The 16701-nt window shown below is 40.0% G+C and overlaps 1 protein-coding gene across 3 annotated transcripts; it reads left to right on the forward strand.

Moving 5' to 3' along the window:
* Positions 1-943: 943 nt before the first annotated feature.
* On the forward strand, positions 944-16428 carry LOC133411879 (gamma-crystallin N-A-like). Of its 3 annotated transcripts, none has more exons than XM_061694651.1 (6): positions 944-998; positions 1977-2034; positions 12258-13061; positions 14325-14573; positions 15430-15575; positions 16196-16428. In XM_061694651.1, the coding sequence occupies exons 3-6, from the start codon at positions 13041-13043 to the stop codon at positions 16329-16331; spliced, it is 552 nt and encodes a 183-aa protein (XP_061550635.1). In that variant the 5' UTR covers positions 944-998; positions 1977-2034; positions 12258-13040; the 3' UTR covers positions 16332-16428. The 3 variants fall into 3 exon arrangements, with proteins under 3 accessions (XP_061550635.1, XP_061550634.1, XP_061550636.1); XM_061694650.1 differs by having other exon boundaries at positions 12998-13061; XM_061694652.1 differs by having other exon boundaries at positions 13002-13061.
* Positions 16429-16701: the final 273 nt, after the last annotated feature.

The following is a 16701-nucleotide window of genomic DNA, read 5'->3' on the forward strand; positions in this document are numbered from 1 at the left end:
TTGTTTACAGACTCCTTGAAAGAGGCATCCGCCCTTTGTCTTCCCCCATCTTCTCAAAATATGTACATGTCATCCACCCAAATGATTATTTTTAGTGATATTCCCTCTTCACAAGGGCATGGTCAGGTTCGAAGGTACCGCATTGTGTGATTATGTCTGTTGACATCCAATTTGTGCTCTTAATTGTAACGATGTTGAAGCCGGGTGTGGTTATTTATGTTTGTATTGATTGGATGACAAGAGCAATGAATGTAATAAAAATGACTTAAGTGTTGTGTATGCATAAAAAGGAGGAAAAGCCGGTTCAATCAAAGCTCGATGGTGGCAGTATTTATTCCCCCACCCCGAGTTGATATCCGTGAGTCTACTCTGTAACCAGTGTTGGGGAGTAACTAATTACATGTAATGAGATTATGTAATTACAAAATTAATGGAATTGTAATCCATTCCATTACTGGGAGAAAATGTGTAAATAAATGACAGTTGTTTTTGGAAATTTCCAATATTTGAATTGTAGTTACGTTTGAAAAATAATCACAAAAGCTCAGATTTATTTTCAGACCACTTCCCTCTAAAGTCGACGCTTGTGATTGGCTCTCTCTGGTCATGTGCCATTCAGCTGTCCTCTCAAACGTTCCATGTTTTTCCAAACATGACCTCTAAGCGCCACCTTGTGGCGCAATCTATTAGTTTGAGATTTTGAAAAGGTTAGACTCATAGCTACACTTAGCTACACAACAGTTTTATCTTTTTAATTTTTTATCTTTTTAATAATATATATATATATTTTATATGGAACATACACTTATCGGCACCGCATGTCTTGTCGAAAGGAGCCGTTTGCATTTTGAAAGAAGTTTCGCCTTTTGACTGCTAAGTCCCTCCTGTACAGTAGTTGGCGCTATGTCCCACAAAGAGTTGTTATCCACATTTATTAGGAAAAGAAGAATCGCCACAGAAGAAGAGGATTTGCCACAGAGCCAATCTACGACGTCAAAGTAAGTCAACGAAAATTTAGCATCTAGCGCGTGCAGTGTTTCAGTGTGTCTCGCCAGCTGGCGGGCACAAAACACGGGCACATGGACAAGTTACATCTCATGGCGTCTCCACATGACCAGTGTCAGCTTCCAACAGCCACTCCACATGAACGTGTACATTCAATTCGGGTTGTTGCTTATATTGACGTGTTTCTCCAATGATATTAGAGGAATGAAAGTAGCAGACAATCGGCCGGTTAGCTGTTCCGTGTTCTGTTCGCTTCAATGTAATATAACGTGAAGGAGGGAGCGGAGGGGGGTTAGCCTTAACTTTTTGCCCTTTGTTATATCTCTAAACTTGGTATACTGATATGTTTGTTTAAAAGTGTTCAAACTGACACCGATACAGTGTCAAAAGTATTGCTGTTGCATTTTTTTCTCTTCTATGCAGCATCTTATTTCATGCATAATGTACTGCACAACAGGCTAGCTAAAACCACTTTTAAGACAAACTAGTGGAGTGCTTTCAAAGAAAACGTAAGGTGTTGAGGGCATCACAAAAGTGCTGGTTAATGAGGTTCACACGTGTAACTTGTTTAAAAAGCATTAATACTGTAATTCAAGTGAATTCTGCTTTTTTATTTCAGTATTTTGTCTGTTTTATTGTATTATTTGATTCAAGAAGTCTGCCTTTTTCAACTAAAAAAAAAGAACTCTGCCTTTTTATTTACTCCATAAAAAATGTGCCTTTTTATTTCATATTTCATGTTTGTCATGTTTGTTCATGTTTCATATATATCAACTGTTTTCATGTTTTCAACAGTGCATAAAGCCAAAACCAGTTGGGAACCACTGAGTAACTCAAAGTTTGAAGATGAAACTTACATCTACAGTGGTCTATTTCCCCTGACATTGTTTAGGCTTGAAGTGGGGATTTGATAACATTGTGCAAATGTAAGTGATGCTAAGAGTTACAGAACTGGCCTATTTTTTTCATAGGATCCGTTGAGAAATGAAAAGATGGGGACAAGTTTAAAGAGAAGCAAGTCATGTAACGGTAAGGTGGACAGAGAGTGTGAGTGAATAGCTCGTGTTTGTGTGTGTGTGAGAGAGTCTCTGTGAGCAGGTAATTGTGTGTGTGTGTGTGTGTGTGTGTGTGAGTAGAGCGAGAGCGTGTGAGCGAGTTACTCTGTGATTATTGAAAAATTGTTGCAGTTGTGTTTCTGTGTACATTGTGTTGTAAACGTTAATCAACCTTAAATATGTGGGCGCAAACCTCATCTTCTGTGTGCTTAGTATGTACATTGCAACATTGAGAGACTCAGATTGCAATTCATTGGTCGAGAAACAAATTCATTGTCATAGTTTGTGGACCCCCCGAAATAGCCTTGGTCTTGCTCCGCCACTGACTCTACCCACCTCTGGAGCGGACATCCTCGATTGCTACTCTCAGCCAGTGTCGTATTTGTTGCACTGGTCTTTTGTATTTTTGCGTTGAGGTGCTGCGGCTCGTGGCCCTGGTTGTGGTCCCAGCGGAACCGCCAAGCACACGTAACATCGGCGACAAGAGCTGATCCGCTAGTACATCTATAAATTAGGAAACGCGCCTAAAATTATCTCGTTTGTTTACTGATGTTAATGTTAAATGTATTAAGCGACGGAGCGATGTTAGGGATTATGTCACAACACAGAATGAACTAACTTCAAATGCAGAAATGGCCAATAAAAATGGAAAAATACTGAATATGTTCTTCATATCATCTGGCACTGCTTCTTGACAAGAAGACATTTTGGTTAAAAAAAATTGGACATTAACCACGACACCAAAGATCCAGGCCATAGATGGCCTCACCATTCCACTTTTGACACCATTTGTCAATAATGAACAGAAGAGAATACACTCTCAAGTTAAAATGATACTGTAAACATCACATGGCAGTACCAGGGATTCGACCGCATCATTGTGGTTGCGCACTCCTTGAAAGAGACATCCGCCCTTTGTACTCCAGCATGTTCTCAAATATGTACTTGTCAACCGCCCAAATGATTATTATTAGCAATATTTACACTTCACAAGGACACGGTGAGGTTGGAAGGTACCGCATAGTTTTTTCTTTAGGAGGATTATATGATCTGAACATTGTATTGTTCGTAATGTTTCCATTTTCTTGAATCACACTGTATATGATACTAAAATCCGTCCATCCATTTTCTTCCACCCGCGAGTCGTGGGTGCGGGTGACCTCGAGCACACCAAAGGCGGGGTACAGCCTCTCTGGGCACATAGAGACAACCATTCCGACTCCAACAGACAATTTAATGTTGAATTAACCTAACCTACATGTTTTTGGAGTGTGAGCTATATATAACCTGTGAGGCAGATGTGCTTCCGATTTGTTGACTATGCCACTTGATACTAAAATACAAAATATAAACACAGGAACCCTGTCTGACATCATGTAAAGAAGTTGAACAGTGTCTCCTTCCTTATCACATTTTAAAATGACACCCAACAAATGCAATGCTGGTCAAGTAATAACAGTTTTCATGATTTGAGAGATTATAAAATGACGTTCCGAGGGGATATTTCAAAATAGGCTCTGTGAATGTGTTATCACACACAAATCAGTAAAACTGAGTCCGATATATTGATATGCATTTTATCGATTTCACGCTGAAAGTGTCATGCAAAGTTCAAGCAAGAACTAGTTGTGTAGGACGCTTTGGTGGCGCCTGCGATTTGATAGGCTAAGGTAGCTAGCGTTTCTATCCTTTGTGTTGACACACTGAAGGTTGCTCTCAAAAGAAAAAGTAATATTGTGTCATTTTAAAAATATCTACTAGTCATCCACCCATTAGTACCATTCAACAGCTTTACACTTCAAAAGATGACTGATAGCACATTGTGTGTTCTTGGTGGATCGGGGTTGGCAAAAAAGTCAGGATATTTGGCACGGTGACTAACCCGACTACAAAACACATTACCGTCACAATGTTTTCTTTTTCTCAAATCATACTGGACATGATATTAAAATCCATCCATCCATTTTCTGTACCGCTTATCCTCACTTGGGTTACGGGTGCGGGGGAGCTGGAGCTGACGAAAAGCTACAGCCTCAGCTGGTTGCCAGCCAATCCGCAGGGCTCATGGAGACAATTCAAACAACCATTCACACTCACATTCACACCGATGGACAATTTAGTCTGCAATGTGAAAATCGGCACTATCACCGTCTTAGCACACACACATCAGTTCAGTAAATCAGAGTCAGAAATGTCAGCATGCATTTTATTGATTCAAAGATGAAAGGGTAATACAGATGATTTTTTAGAGTCGTCGTTCAAACAAAAAGTAGTGACGTAGGAGGGAAATGGAAAATATAGACCACTGAAAGAATTAACACACATCAGTCTGTCTGAAGATTGAAAGGGATATCTGGAATGTGAGTGATGTTTTTCCCCCCTGCTATGATCAGATGTTGCACAAGTCGGTTGAGCAGTAGTCTGTGACAAATTCATGATTTTGTTCAAACCAAAAGACCCGAGAACTAGTCATGCATTCCTGCAGCCGGGGATCTGACAGAGAAAGGGGGGCTGGGGGGGGGGGGGGACACATAAACATTATTAACATGTGGACCCTTGGAAATGATGGAACACAATATACAGTAAATTTGAATTTTGGGGTAAAACCTTTTCACCGTTTCTGTGCAATTTTAGGTACAATTTCCAGTTGATCAACCAAAAACAACCGTGAGCGTTCTAAGCGACCGACGTACTTTAATGGATTCACAAACTGATGTTGATGCTGATGATGTAAAAAAAATAAAAAATAATAATAATAACTCACAGCCCTTCCATATTACAGTCCCACAGAATCTTTCATCTCCTTCACACTCATGCTCAGTGACATCACATGGTCTTCCCCCTGGTCCAGGCACACAGTTATAGCACCTCAGCGCTTCACCTGAGAAAAAGAGCAAATCGGGGGGCGGGGTGGGGTATCTAGTCACATGGCTGACTTTAAGCCACAATGTACAACAAAAGAAGAGGATCATGTGACTATCTTATTTGTTCCAGCTACCTCGAACATCTGGCTATCCTTTGAAATTTCGATTTTCTATCAAATTGTAGTGGAGAAACTTACCGGCTGTGTAGAGGAGGGCACAGCTTAAAGCCAAGACCAGCAACTTCATCGTGTTGTTCTGTGAGACAAAACATTACATTTTACAGACCACACCCTTCACAAAAGTTTCAATATACTACAATTGAATTTTGTTTAATACGTCAACCATATTCCTGCAGGTAGCGTAAATCTGCTGTACCATCCACATACCTTGTTGATTTGTCGTTTTCAATATGTGCCACTCTGTACCAATTTGTTGTCAATCATCATGTTCATGCACTCATTTTTCTTTTATCTAAATATGCTCTTGTCATCCGCCCAAAAGAAGATAATTAGTACAATAAACAGTTTGATGGGTGTGGCACTCAGACGATGGGAAACAACTGCGCTTGTTTACACGACTCTCTTCTCATTCATTTGTAAGTGGACACATTATGGAAAGTGGACTTTTTATTTGACTTGTAGACAAATAGTTGGGTCTCTGATATACAGGACATACTTGATTTCTTGAAGTTAAAAAAGTTCATTTTGTTATTGTGTATATAGTTAATTTCATTACAATAATTGCAAATGATTTAATAAAATGTAAACATTCAATGAATATGTTCGTTCGATACACAGCTCAGCGTTATAACGGCGTTAGCTTCGGAAACTTGCTTGATTGCTCCGTCTTTGGCTATACTGTATGTCCACATGCTACAAAAATGCTTTCCTATCGTCTTGGGTGCTCGCTCGTTATCCGAAGAGGAAATGGCCAAATACCGGCAGGAATGAGCCGAACGAAAGCCAAAAATATAATCATAATAAAATTCTAAAGAGCTCTCAAATTGCGGGGGTGCTTTTATTCACTTTAGGGGCTCTTCAGCACCCCCAAAAATTGGCCAGAAACACCTGCCAGGATTTAAACCCCAAACCTTACCACTCGGCCACCATGCCACCTAATACTAAAATACAAAATATAAATACAGCAACCCTGTCTGATCGTAACTGGTATAATAATGTGCCCCGTCATCATCATACCCCTATTGCAGTAAAAAAAAAAAAAAAAAAAATGACAGAACAAATGCAATGCTGGTCAGATAATAACGGTTTTCCTGATGTCAGAGATTTTAAAATCAAGTTTAAAGTGAATATTGGAAAATAGGCTCTATCGCGGTCTTATCACACGCAAATCCATTCAGTAAAGCTAGTATTCCAGCTACCTGAAACGTCTGGCTATCCCTTAAAATATCGATTTTTCTCCAAAATTTCAGTGGAGAAACTCTCACCGGCTGTGAAGAGCACGGCAACGCTTATAGCCAACAGCAGCGACTTCATCGTGTTGTTCTGTGAGACAAAACGTTACAAGACAAAAGTTTCAATATAATACAATTTCATTTGGTAAAATAGTTAGACCATAATCCTGCAGGTAGCACAAATCTGCAGTACCAGCTACATGCAGTACCTTGTTGATTTGTAGTTTTCAATATCTGCCGCTCAGTACCAATTTCTTGTCATTTATTCTTTTATAGTTGCTCATATTTGCCCATCATGTTTAGGCATTGAGTTTTTTATTTTTTTATTTTATTTTTTTTACATTTAACGATTATTAGTAAGATAAACACTTGAAACGGACAACACCTTGAATGGGTGAGGCACTCGGATGATTGGAAACACGAGTGTCGTCTGAGTCATTTTAAAGCAAATGTATTATGGAAAGTGGACCTTTTAATGGCTTCTATGTTGACAAATAGTTGAATCTAAGATAGACAGCACATGCTTGAGTTCCTGAGGTAAACAAAAATAGTTTATTTTTTGAAAAATACGAAGAAATTATTTTCAATTGTTATTGTATTATTTATAGTTGATATAAATTGTATTGTATTCTTTATAGTTGATTTTTAAAATTTTGAAATAAGGAATTTTCTCGTGATAAGGACATTTCTTGTAATATATAAGACTTTGTTCTTGTAACCTTTTTACCATGTTACGACCTGATTTTGTTGAAATTAGGGTTTACTGCATGTCTTAAGACTTTATTTTCGTTACAACTTGATTCTTTGCACAGTAATACTTTTTCTTCTAATCAACTTGATTCTCCTAAAAAAACATTTGTTCTCAAAATATTACATCAGTTATCAAGATATTAAAACTGTTTTTCTTGTATAGTTTTATTTAATTAGTATTTACTGTCATACAAAGACTTTTTTTGTTAAAACATGAATTTCTGGACATTTTTTCCTTCTGAATATTATGACTTGATTCTTGTAAAATTACAAGACTATTATTCGTAAAAAAAAAAAAAAAAAAAGCAATATTATATTCTAATAAGATTAAGATCGTTCCTTTCAATTTTTGTCCAATTGACTCTCCAAAAATTCTGACGTTCCATTTGTAGATGTTTTTGAGCATAAAAAGAGTCTTTGTTTGTTTGTTTTTTGTTTTTTTATTAAAAATCAATATTGCACATGTCACTGTCGCAACATTTGATGTGGATGAAGCTATTCATCATCAGCATCATGCAGTCTTCCATGGCCATGCACTTCTGGTAGAAGCCATCTGGAGAAAAGAGATAAGCAAGAAGATTTTCAAATTAAAATGTAAAACACCCCGTTGATGGGGACCGTCCGAAATGACCAAACAGATCTCACGTGGCGCTCGGAGGAACTTGGCGACGGCGCACCCGCCTTTCTAGGGTCTGCACGTCTCCACAGTGAGCTCGCACTCCTCGCCGGCCACTCTGGAAACGCAGCGATGGCAGTTGAGAGCTTCACCTGACAAAAAAGACAACAAAACCTGTACTTATTGTAGTGTTTGTGTTGGATGTGTGCCTTTAAGGGGCATGGCCTAGTTAAGAACTGGAGGAGGGTTGGCCAGTTAGTGCAGTGTGAGCGTCTGGGCGTGAGTTGTGGCCTACAGCAGCTCCTTGCGGGTGTTGTCATTTTGTATTTGTGTTTGTCCCGTTCAATAATAATGTGAGAAATTGCTTTGATTACTGTGCCTGTCCTTGCCCACATGCAAGGGCATTACAGAACCTTAATTGAAAAAAAAAAAAATCGACCAATGGACAGCTAATAATACGAAAAACAAAGGCGGGCCACTCGTAAGTCATGGTACCACTGCAAATTTCGTAAACTGTGTCTGTGAGCGAGCCTGTTCGGCAACATTGGGGCTAATTTACATACAGTTGAAACCAGATGTTTACAGTACATACACTATATAAAAATACACGTTCCCTTTTGTTTTTTCTCACTGTCTGTCATGAAATCAGACTAAACTTTACTTGTTTTAGGTCAATTAGGATTACCTAAATGATTTCTATTTGCTGAATGCCAGAATGAGAGGATTTTTGAAGGCAATTTTTATAATTAGGTTTAGTTCGAATATAATATAATATACAAGATAATTTTTTATTTAGTTTTAGTTATAGTTTTTTGTATATAAATATCTGGTTTCAAATGGAATAACTGCCCCTACACAGAGTTTCTTAGCCTATGACATGATCAGCTGGGTTGGGCAAAGATCCAGAGCCACTTTCAAGCAACGGCTGTGCTACGCACCGACATGTAGAAGCACTATGATGCATTTGTGGGGTGTTTGTGTTTGGTGATGCGTCCATGTGCCGCATATATTACACACGATGTAGGAAGTGAACTTCTGCCTCCACGAATGAAAATGTTTACATTATCTTCATACCTCAGGTAGAATCCGTTATGGTGGTGAGGTTTGTAGTCCTTTTAAAACCATTAGGATTCTTGTTTAAACATATCAAAATAAAGCCTGAGCGTTTTGAAAATGTCAGCAAAGAGCACCAGGGAAAATCAACACGCTTTGCTGCTTTAGTGATTGTGAAATTTGCACACTGCACAAAATAAACATGCCCTTTCAACGTCCGAAGTCCTGGATTAGGCCTTAGGTAAAAATCAATCCAAAAGTACAAGTGCCACTGCTCTTTGTTCAGTGGAAAATGAGCGACTCGCTCACCTGCAGCGAATAACAGCGCGACGCTTAAAGCCAACAGCAACAACTTCATTGCGATGTTCACCACAGCGTCAGCCAGCCTTTGGACGCAACAAGCAGATATTATTGCATGTTCCATATTTATGCCAGCAGGGAGCTCCTTTGGAATCTTTTCAGGGCTGAACGATCACCACGCGTAACAAGTTTGGTTTGGCTTGGAGCGTGTGGAGCAGAGGGATTTGAGCCCAAAAGTCACACCAGAAGTCTGCCGCTTTTTTTTTGTTTCAAGCCAACCATTTGCTCTGCTCTGCATCACACTTAGAGCCATTTCTAATGTTTTGGTTACCTCAGGACACTGGTGTCAAACTCAAGGCCTGAGGGCCAGATCCGGCCTGCACATTATAGTGCGTTTACTTCCTTTTCCGACTAAAGGGATTCATTATTTTTATTTTGGCAGAAAAGCTGTCCAAAAATGGCTGATTTTGTTAAATTCTTACACATATTTCAAACGTTTTTTTCCACCAAATCCCTTCTTAATTTTTTTTTTTTTTTAATTAAAAAACCTATTGAACAATAGTTGTGTTATATACTTAAAGAGGACGTTGGCAATTGTTTGCAAAAAAAAAAAAAAAAAATTGTCATATGATAAATACTATCTGTAAAAAAAATCAGAAAAGACTCAAGAAAGCACTGCACCCGAAGGAGAAAAAAACTCAGACACACACCCCCGCAAAAAATAAAACTTTAAACCGATAACATTTAGGGCTCCATTATGAATAAAGTTATTTTCTGGGGGAACAAGGTAACAGATAAGCGCAAGGTATGATTTTCACAATTGTCACCCTCTGAGCGAAACCATAGTGTCCCGCGATGAAAAATGGGTTTGTCATGCCTGCCTTAGGAGAACTTGAGAAGATGCTATGTTTCCTTGTACATTCACATTACTGGACACAATGGTCGGCATCTTTTTACACTTGTATGACAGCTAACGTTAGCTGTACAGACAGATATACTCGAGCATAGGTTTTTATGGAAATATAATATAAGCGATGTAATAAAGACAAGTCAAACAGAAGTCTTTAGCATGAAAAATCAACACTCTGGTACCTTTAAAGTATACATACCTTGCGGACTTGTGGGTCTCTGCCAGTAAAAACGATAACCTCGCTGACTTGCCGCCTCTTTTTATAGCTGGGTTTGTCCGTCCACGCCTCCGTGTGTTCCACCGTGGTCAGGGGTCAATGGCGGTGTATCGCCTTATGCAAGATACGTTCGGCCTTTTGTGCCGCCGCACTTGAGCAAATGTGCGTCTGTCAGACTTTCACTATGCTATATTTAGCACATTTCTAGTGTATACAAGTGACACACGAATGTTGCTCAAAGGCTTGCTGTGTTTCAACCTTAGACAATTATTGGAATAGCTTAAAAGACCATTTTCTTTCACCTTTGGGATAGTCACGTTTGTTATTTTTGTCTTAATTACTGTATCATAGAAACGTCATTACAGTGAACCCTAAACACATTCACTAGGTTTTATGGAACGGGTGGGAGGGTGCTAATCCAACTTGTTCATCCTTAAAACACTTATCACCACAAAGAACCAAATCATTTTTTTGGTGGTGGCGGGGGGTTAAGAACATTTAAGGGGGGCTGAGGCCCGCCTAAATTAGGCATAGCGATGCCACTGTTACGGATCAAGACCTGCAGTGAAAAGCAAAAATTTGTTAATAGCAGGCCCCCTTAAAAAAAATTTACTATATGAATAGTTGTAACCGGGGGTGTTCAAAATTGTACTTCGAGGGCTGCATACAGAAAAATGGAAGGATACAAGGGCCACTTTTACATGATTTGACTTTTTTTTAAAGATGCTAAAAACATTCCGTCAAGCATTTACATATTAGTTATTTTGAAAAATTGCAGCTAAACGGTGAGAAGGTAAACCGTTTGGGATTAGTCCTGATTTTGGGGTGGTCCTCAGCCCTGCATCTCACTGGAATAGAGCTTCCCCTGTCCTGAGCAGGATCTCTATATTCAGAACAAAAAAAACAAGAGCAATCTGTAATAAGATGACAATCTTCAAAGCAATGTTTACTTGAGGGTCATAATTAATCATTTATGTGATATGTTCACAAACGAGACGCAGCAGAAAGCGGAGGACATTTTTTCCCCTAAACGGAATTATATTAATTCACAAGGCATGAAACAGAGAAATGTGTTACTGTTGTAGTTGTGAATAGTTTCTTTTCATATCTAGAAAAGTATTTAAAAAAAAAAAGCAATGTTGCAGCCCGCCCACTTTTTCAACGCCTAATAGTATTGTGGGCTGTGTCAAATGTTGATTTACAGATGATTTTATTCGGAGAAAGTACACTGGGATTGCGAGGTGTATGTCGCCACTTGGTAACCTCTAAAAATACCATTCACTACTTTCCTATTTGTCACAAAAGCTTGTTCACCCGAAGGACAAAATCCAGAGAAGCACACTCAACACTGTTTATGTTTATGCTGGTTTGAAGGAAGTGTGAAAGAAGCCATCTATGTCAAACTAGAAAGGCCCTGCTAAACAGAGGAGGGGGCTTGCAACATCACCTCTTGTCTGCTTACAACAACGCCCTGAAATCTCTGGCCACTAATGATCTGTTTTGCCACAGAGAGGTGAACAACCGGTTGGTATACAGGTGATGATGGACTTTTTCTTTTCACATCAAACTCATCCGAGCAATAAACCCTTTTAGGGCCTTCTTGGTGTGTTGGGAACAGAGAAGGAAATTCCACAAACTGTTCCAACAAAGCACGAAGCATATAGTTAATTGTCAAAAATGTCTCGTTGGGCTTAATTGTGTTTTGCCGAGGATTTATTTGCAAAATAGTATGAGTTGTTTGATTTTAGAATGATCATCTTGGCCTGAATTCAAAAGCTCACTGTGCCATAATAACATGGACCTGTCGTAATGGAATGGCTCGATGGTTGACGGTGTTGGAATTCCACCTAAATAATAATTTAAAAAAAACAAAACAGCTTCTTATATAAAATCTTTGCTTGCATGTCAATTGTTTTAAAATGGTACTTTCTTGACCCTTAACACCCATTGTCTTTATTCATCTTATCAGTTCCTCCATACTTTTTATGAATCAAGGCTTTAGTCTCTACTGAATATACGCATTGCCATATTTTTCCATTTGTCTCGTGAGATCATTGTTTACTTTTTGTCTCGCAGGGCTGTAATCCACTTTGACGTGTCCAACGAACAAGTCCAATTTTCCTCAAGGGAAGACATTGCTCGTGAAGTACTGATCAGAATATGGAGATGATGATAAATGAAATTAATCATGTTTGTTTTTGCAGCTTTCATGTTCTGTGTTTCTGGAAGCCCGAGGTGGGAGTTTTTATCCCCATGTGTTTTGTATTTAACATCCTTGAGAATTCAAAGTCAAGTGAGGACAAGCTTTTTAGGTTAAAAAAAAAAAAAAAAAAAGAGTAAGTGTCAAATGTCCATGCCCAAAAAGACTCAAAAAGTCTGCCATTTTGGTTTGAAGCAACTATTTTGGGATCATTTTAGCCATTTCCAGGGGTCCATCAGAGGCAAACCAGTCCTGGAGATTCCGTCCAATTGCAACCAAATTTGAACAGTGTAAATAAGACAGATGAATGACACAAAATTGCGAAAGCTTCAACTTTCCAGCAGTACGTATGGGCGCAACATGGCATTGAAATTTTGACAACTGTCAGATGTTATTATTCAATCAGCTCTACAATTTTAGAGCCTGAACAAAAGTGCCCCAGCTGGCAGAAATGTGGAGATGCAAAGACTCCAAAGCTTTTTGAAAATGAAAGCGACCCTCTGGCTCTATTGTGAACCAAAGTCCGACCTCAGCAGTGGCACAATGTAAGAGAAAGTGCCCATGTGGCAAAACGACTAAGCCCGCCATTGTTGTGCTTTTGTATATATCCTCGTAGCCAGGCTCGTGGCGGGGGTTTGGAACAGCTAGAACTGTGGAAAATGTCTCAGAGCTCAGGAAAGGTGAGTACCCAAACAGGAGAAGGCCACTCCCCGCAAAAAGGTCAAGTAGTAATAGTACACAATAAGAACCTAGTACAAACGGGATTATTTTTTTGTTTTTGTGTGTGTGTGTGTGTGTGTGTGTGTGTTGGAAAAGCTTCAAAAAGAAATCCTGTTCACCTGGACCTGCAAATGCTGCTGCCAGTGCTGTAATATGATTGCCAGGCCACTAGTTGGTGATGGCAATGATCATTGCAGACGAAACTGTCTTTTCAATACCCTTTGTTACCGTATTCGTGAATTAGGTATTTGGTGAGTATTGTGAGTCCTTCACAGGAGTTAGTAGCGATGCTTTAAGTGTCCGCTTTGCCGGAGAAGTGTACAACATCGCTGTGTTCCGCGTTTAGATGACCAAAATAATGGATTGTTGACGATTAAGAATTTGATCGATTGTGTGGAATTGATTGTTTACTGCGTCGTAAAACACGTGAGGTAACCTGGAAGATACAGTACAGCTCTCATAAGGGTTAGACACCCAAAGAAGAAGAAGTCTGCCATCTTGGGCTTTGGTGGCCATTTTAGGCTCATTTTGGCTGATTTCCGGGTTTTTGAGCCATTTTATGATGTTTTTAACTCGGTGATACATAAATACTCCCGTTTTTAAAACACGTATATCCTAAATGACTCTTTACCTTTAGTTGGGTACTTATGTTGAGCAGCTAGTCGATCAGCCTTTAACGTCCGCCACTGCCAACAGCTATCCCGACCTTTCTCTGCATCATCTTGAGAGGTTTACTAACCTGCTTTCTCTGGCGTCAATCCCCCTATGAGCTATCTACTGGAGTCTTGTGTTACACTGCTGTTCGCTGTCAAGATGGCAAGTGCTAAAACTAACACTAGCCACTCGTCTCCTAAGATGGCAGCTTAAAAGACGCAGGATCCTCTCAGGGGGGTCCAGAAATAGCACACAAATATGCGGATAGGTGTGAATAGGGGCCTTTTTCAGCAAATAATTTGAGTTATGTGCTATCTAAAGAAGAATTTGCTAGCGGCCATTCGTGAATCTGCGGGGGAATCTTCGGGTATTACAGAATGCAGACTAGATGGGTTTTTCAGTGAATAGTTGTTAGTTAGGGTGAATGGGGGGAACGCAAGAAGGTTAATGTCTAAATCGTGAATAGGTGGGATAGACAGTCAAATAGAGAGTCAAAACAATTAGGATTGGGCACACCCTGTGAGCCCAGAACTCCCCCAAAACAAACTGTCGTCTCCTTCCGATGGCAGATCGTGCTGTACGAGGGCAAGAACTTTACAGGCCGCAAGCTGGAGGTGTGCAGCAGCTGCGACAACTTCCAGGAGCGCGGCCTGGTCAACCGCGTCAACTCCGCGCGAGTGGAGAGCGGTGCCTTCGTGTGCTTCGACCACCCAGACTTCAAGGGCCAGCAGTACGTGTTGGAGCGTGGCGAGTACCCCGAATTCCAGCGCTGGAGCGCCCACAACGACCACATGGGCTCCTGCCGTCCAATCAGAATGGTAGGTAGGCAAATATTTGGTGGGTAAAGAAAGACAAAGTGTGTTTAACCCCTTTGTACATACTTTTTGCTTTGCGGTGGGTGAGACAGTACACGACTGAATCCAGCAGATGGTGCTTGTTATTTATTGTTACAAAATTCAATAGCAATGTTAATACAGTATGTATGAATAAACATTGTTTCAAATAGTTTCCTACATTTATTAACTTAGTGTTCCCGGAGGTTTGCTAATGTTGTGAACTGAATCCCGTAACAAAAAAATGCTAACTTAGATAATGATAAAAACTGGGGGGGGGGAATGCACCTTATCTAATTGTATATGTTGTTTTTTTTCAGGTTAGACTGAGAATTTATTTGACACCAGAAGCTGGTGGGTTTTAGGCTGGCGCAAGACACAACGAAATTGCCATGAATCATTTTTCGTGTCAGCAACATCAGTCAATTCTCTTCAATAAGGTCTTGGATGGGGAATATCTTGCTCCTCCGAATCTGTTGTGTCATTGAGGTTAATGCTCCCTGGTTGACGTGACTCCATGACGCCGCTGTACCTGTTTTTTTTTTTCCACCTTATGACGCCACAATATCTCAACCGTGGTTGACTTTCCCTCTCTTTATTAAATTTTTTTTTTAACGACATGTCGCCAGCCGCAGAGATCAAAACAAAATTAACAACCCTACTTTGACGGGGCAACGAGTAGAAAGTACAGGTATCTGTTTTCCGTGGTCGGGACTGCAATTAAAATGTCATCAGAAAAATACTCAACCTGGAAAATCGACTTAAGTACAGTAATAAAATGTTTATATTTCCTTCCTTCCCACCATTGGTGAACAGTGAACGGTGCGCTTCTCCTCCCCAGCACGGCGAGCACTACAGGCTGGAGGTGTTTGAGGGCGACAACTTCAGCGGCCAGCACGTGGAGCTGAACCAAGACTGTCCCTTGCTGCAAGCCAAAGGCCTGACAAAGAGCTGCATCAAGTCCCTCAAGGTGTACGGAGACGGAGCGTATGTACACACACCCATTTGCAACTACAATGTGCACTTCATTAGGTACATAGGACATACAATCTAATGAGAGCCAATGCTATGTTGGCGAATAATGCTGAATTTCGACTGGCAGATACTATTAGTCATACTCGGTTTAAAAGCCACATGACTTGACTCGAGTCAAAATATATTTTGTGACTGAGCAAGATTGTATGATATGACTTGCTGAACTTAAATAATGACTTCACTTGCTTTGAATTTAGTGGGGACTCAATTTGACTTGCATGATTTTTGCCACCGCAACTTAGGACTTGCTTGAAACTTGAAGACTCACGCTTAACACTCCCCACAACACAGGATAATCGCTCAATATTATCATTTAGAGAAATCCCATAATCAGGTTTTTAAGTGCAGGGGAGTGAAATGCTCAAATTCGGACCGATTTTCGGGATGTGTGTACCACACTTTAGCCGTATTGTACTGAGCGGTCCAAACAGAGACTTGTCGGGCCTTGGGCTATTTCCACTTTGCAGGTTGTCATCCATTTTGAAATACAGTACAAGGAAAAGTCAATCACTTGGATACACTTCTTCCGTTAAATCCAAAGAAATACATCTTTGTTAAATCTCTCTTCGCAGTTGGGTGCTGTACGAGGAGCCCAACTACCGCGGTCGCATGTACGTGGTGGAGCGAGGAAGTTTCGGCAGCCACACCGAGTGGCAGGCGGACAATCCCAAGATCCAATCTGTTCGCAGGGTCGCCAACTACTTCTAAGATGGCGCAGAAGCAATTCTGGAAAGCAGTAAAGGCTGAAGAAACATCCGATAACTTGCCGCTTCACTTTTGTACCGCCTTATTCCAAAGCCGCAAATAAAGCAAATGTATCATATGTCATATTATCTATCATTTAACTAGCGAGGGCAGTGTTTCCCAACCTGTGTTGAGCCCAGCCACATATTTTACATGAGAAAAATCTCACAGCACACCACCCAAAAAAAGATCTCACAAAAATATAAATACTGAAATGAAGATGTTCTCGTCTAAATTTATTCACAACCTTACTAAGTGTGAAATAAGTAAGGGCCTATTTAGTTGAAAACAGATAGCTATCGTTCTGTTGTATGGATGACAGGCAGATACAGGC

Source organism: Phycodurus eques, chromosome 13 (genome assembly GCF_024500275.1).
Source record: "Phycodurus eques isolate BA_2022a chromosome 13, UOR_Pequ_1.1, whole genome shotgun sequence".
In the NCBI taxonomy this organism is placed as follows: domain Eukaryota; kingdom Metazoa; phylum Chordata; class Actinopteri; order Syngnathiformes; family Syngnathidae; genus Phycodurus; species Phycodurus eques.

Excerpts from the sequence above, each read along its gene's own strand:
- LOC133411879 (XM_061694651.1), top strand. The coding sequence starts at position 13,041 with ATGTCTCAGAGCTCAGGAAAG. Across the intron at positions 13,062-14,324 it reads TGTCTCAGAGCTCAGGAAAG|ATCGTGCTGTACGAGGGCAA; the intron begins GTGAGTACCCAA and ends TTCCGATGGCAG. Across the intron at positions 14,574-15,429 it reads CCTGCCGTCCAATCAGAATG|CACGGCGAGCACTACAGGCT; the intron begins GTAGGTAGGCAA and ends TCTCCTCCCCAG.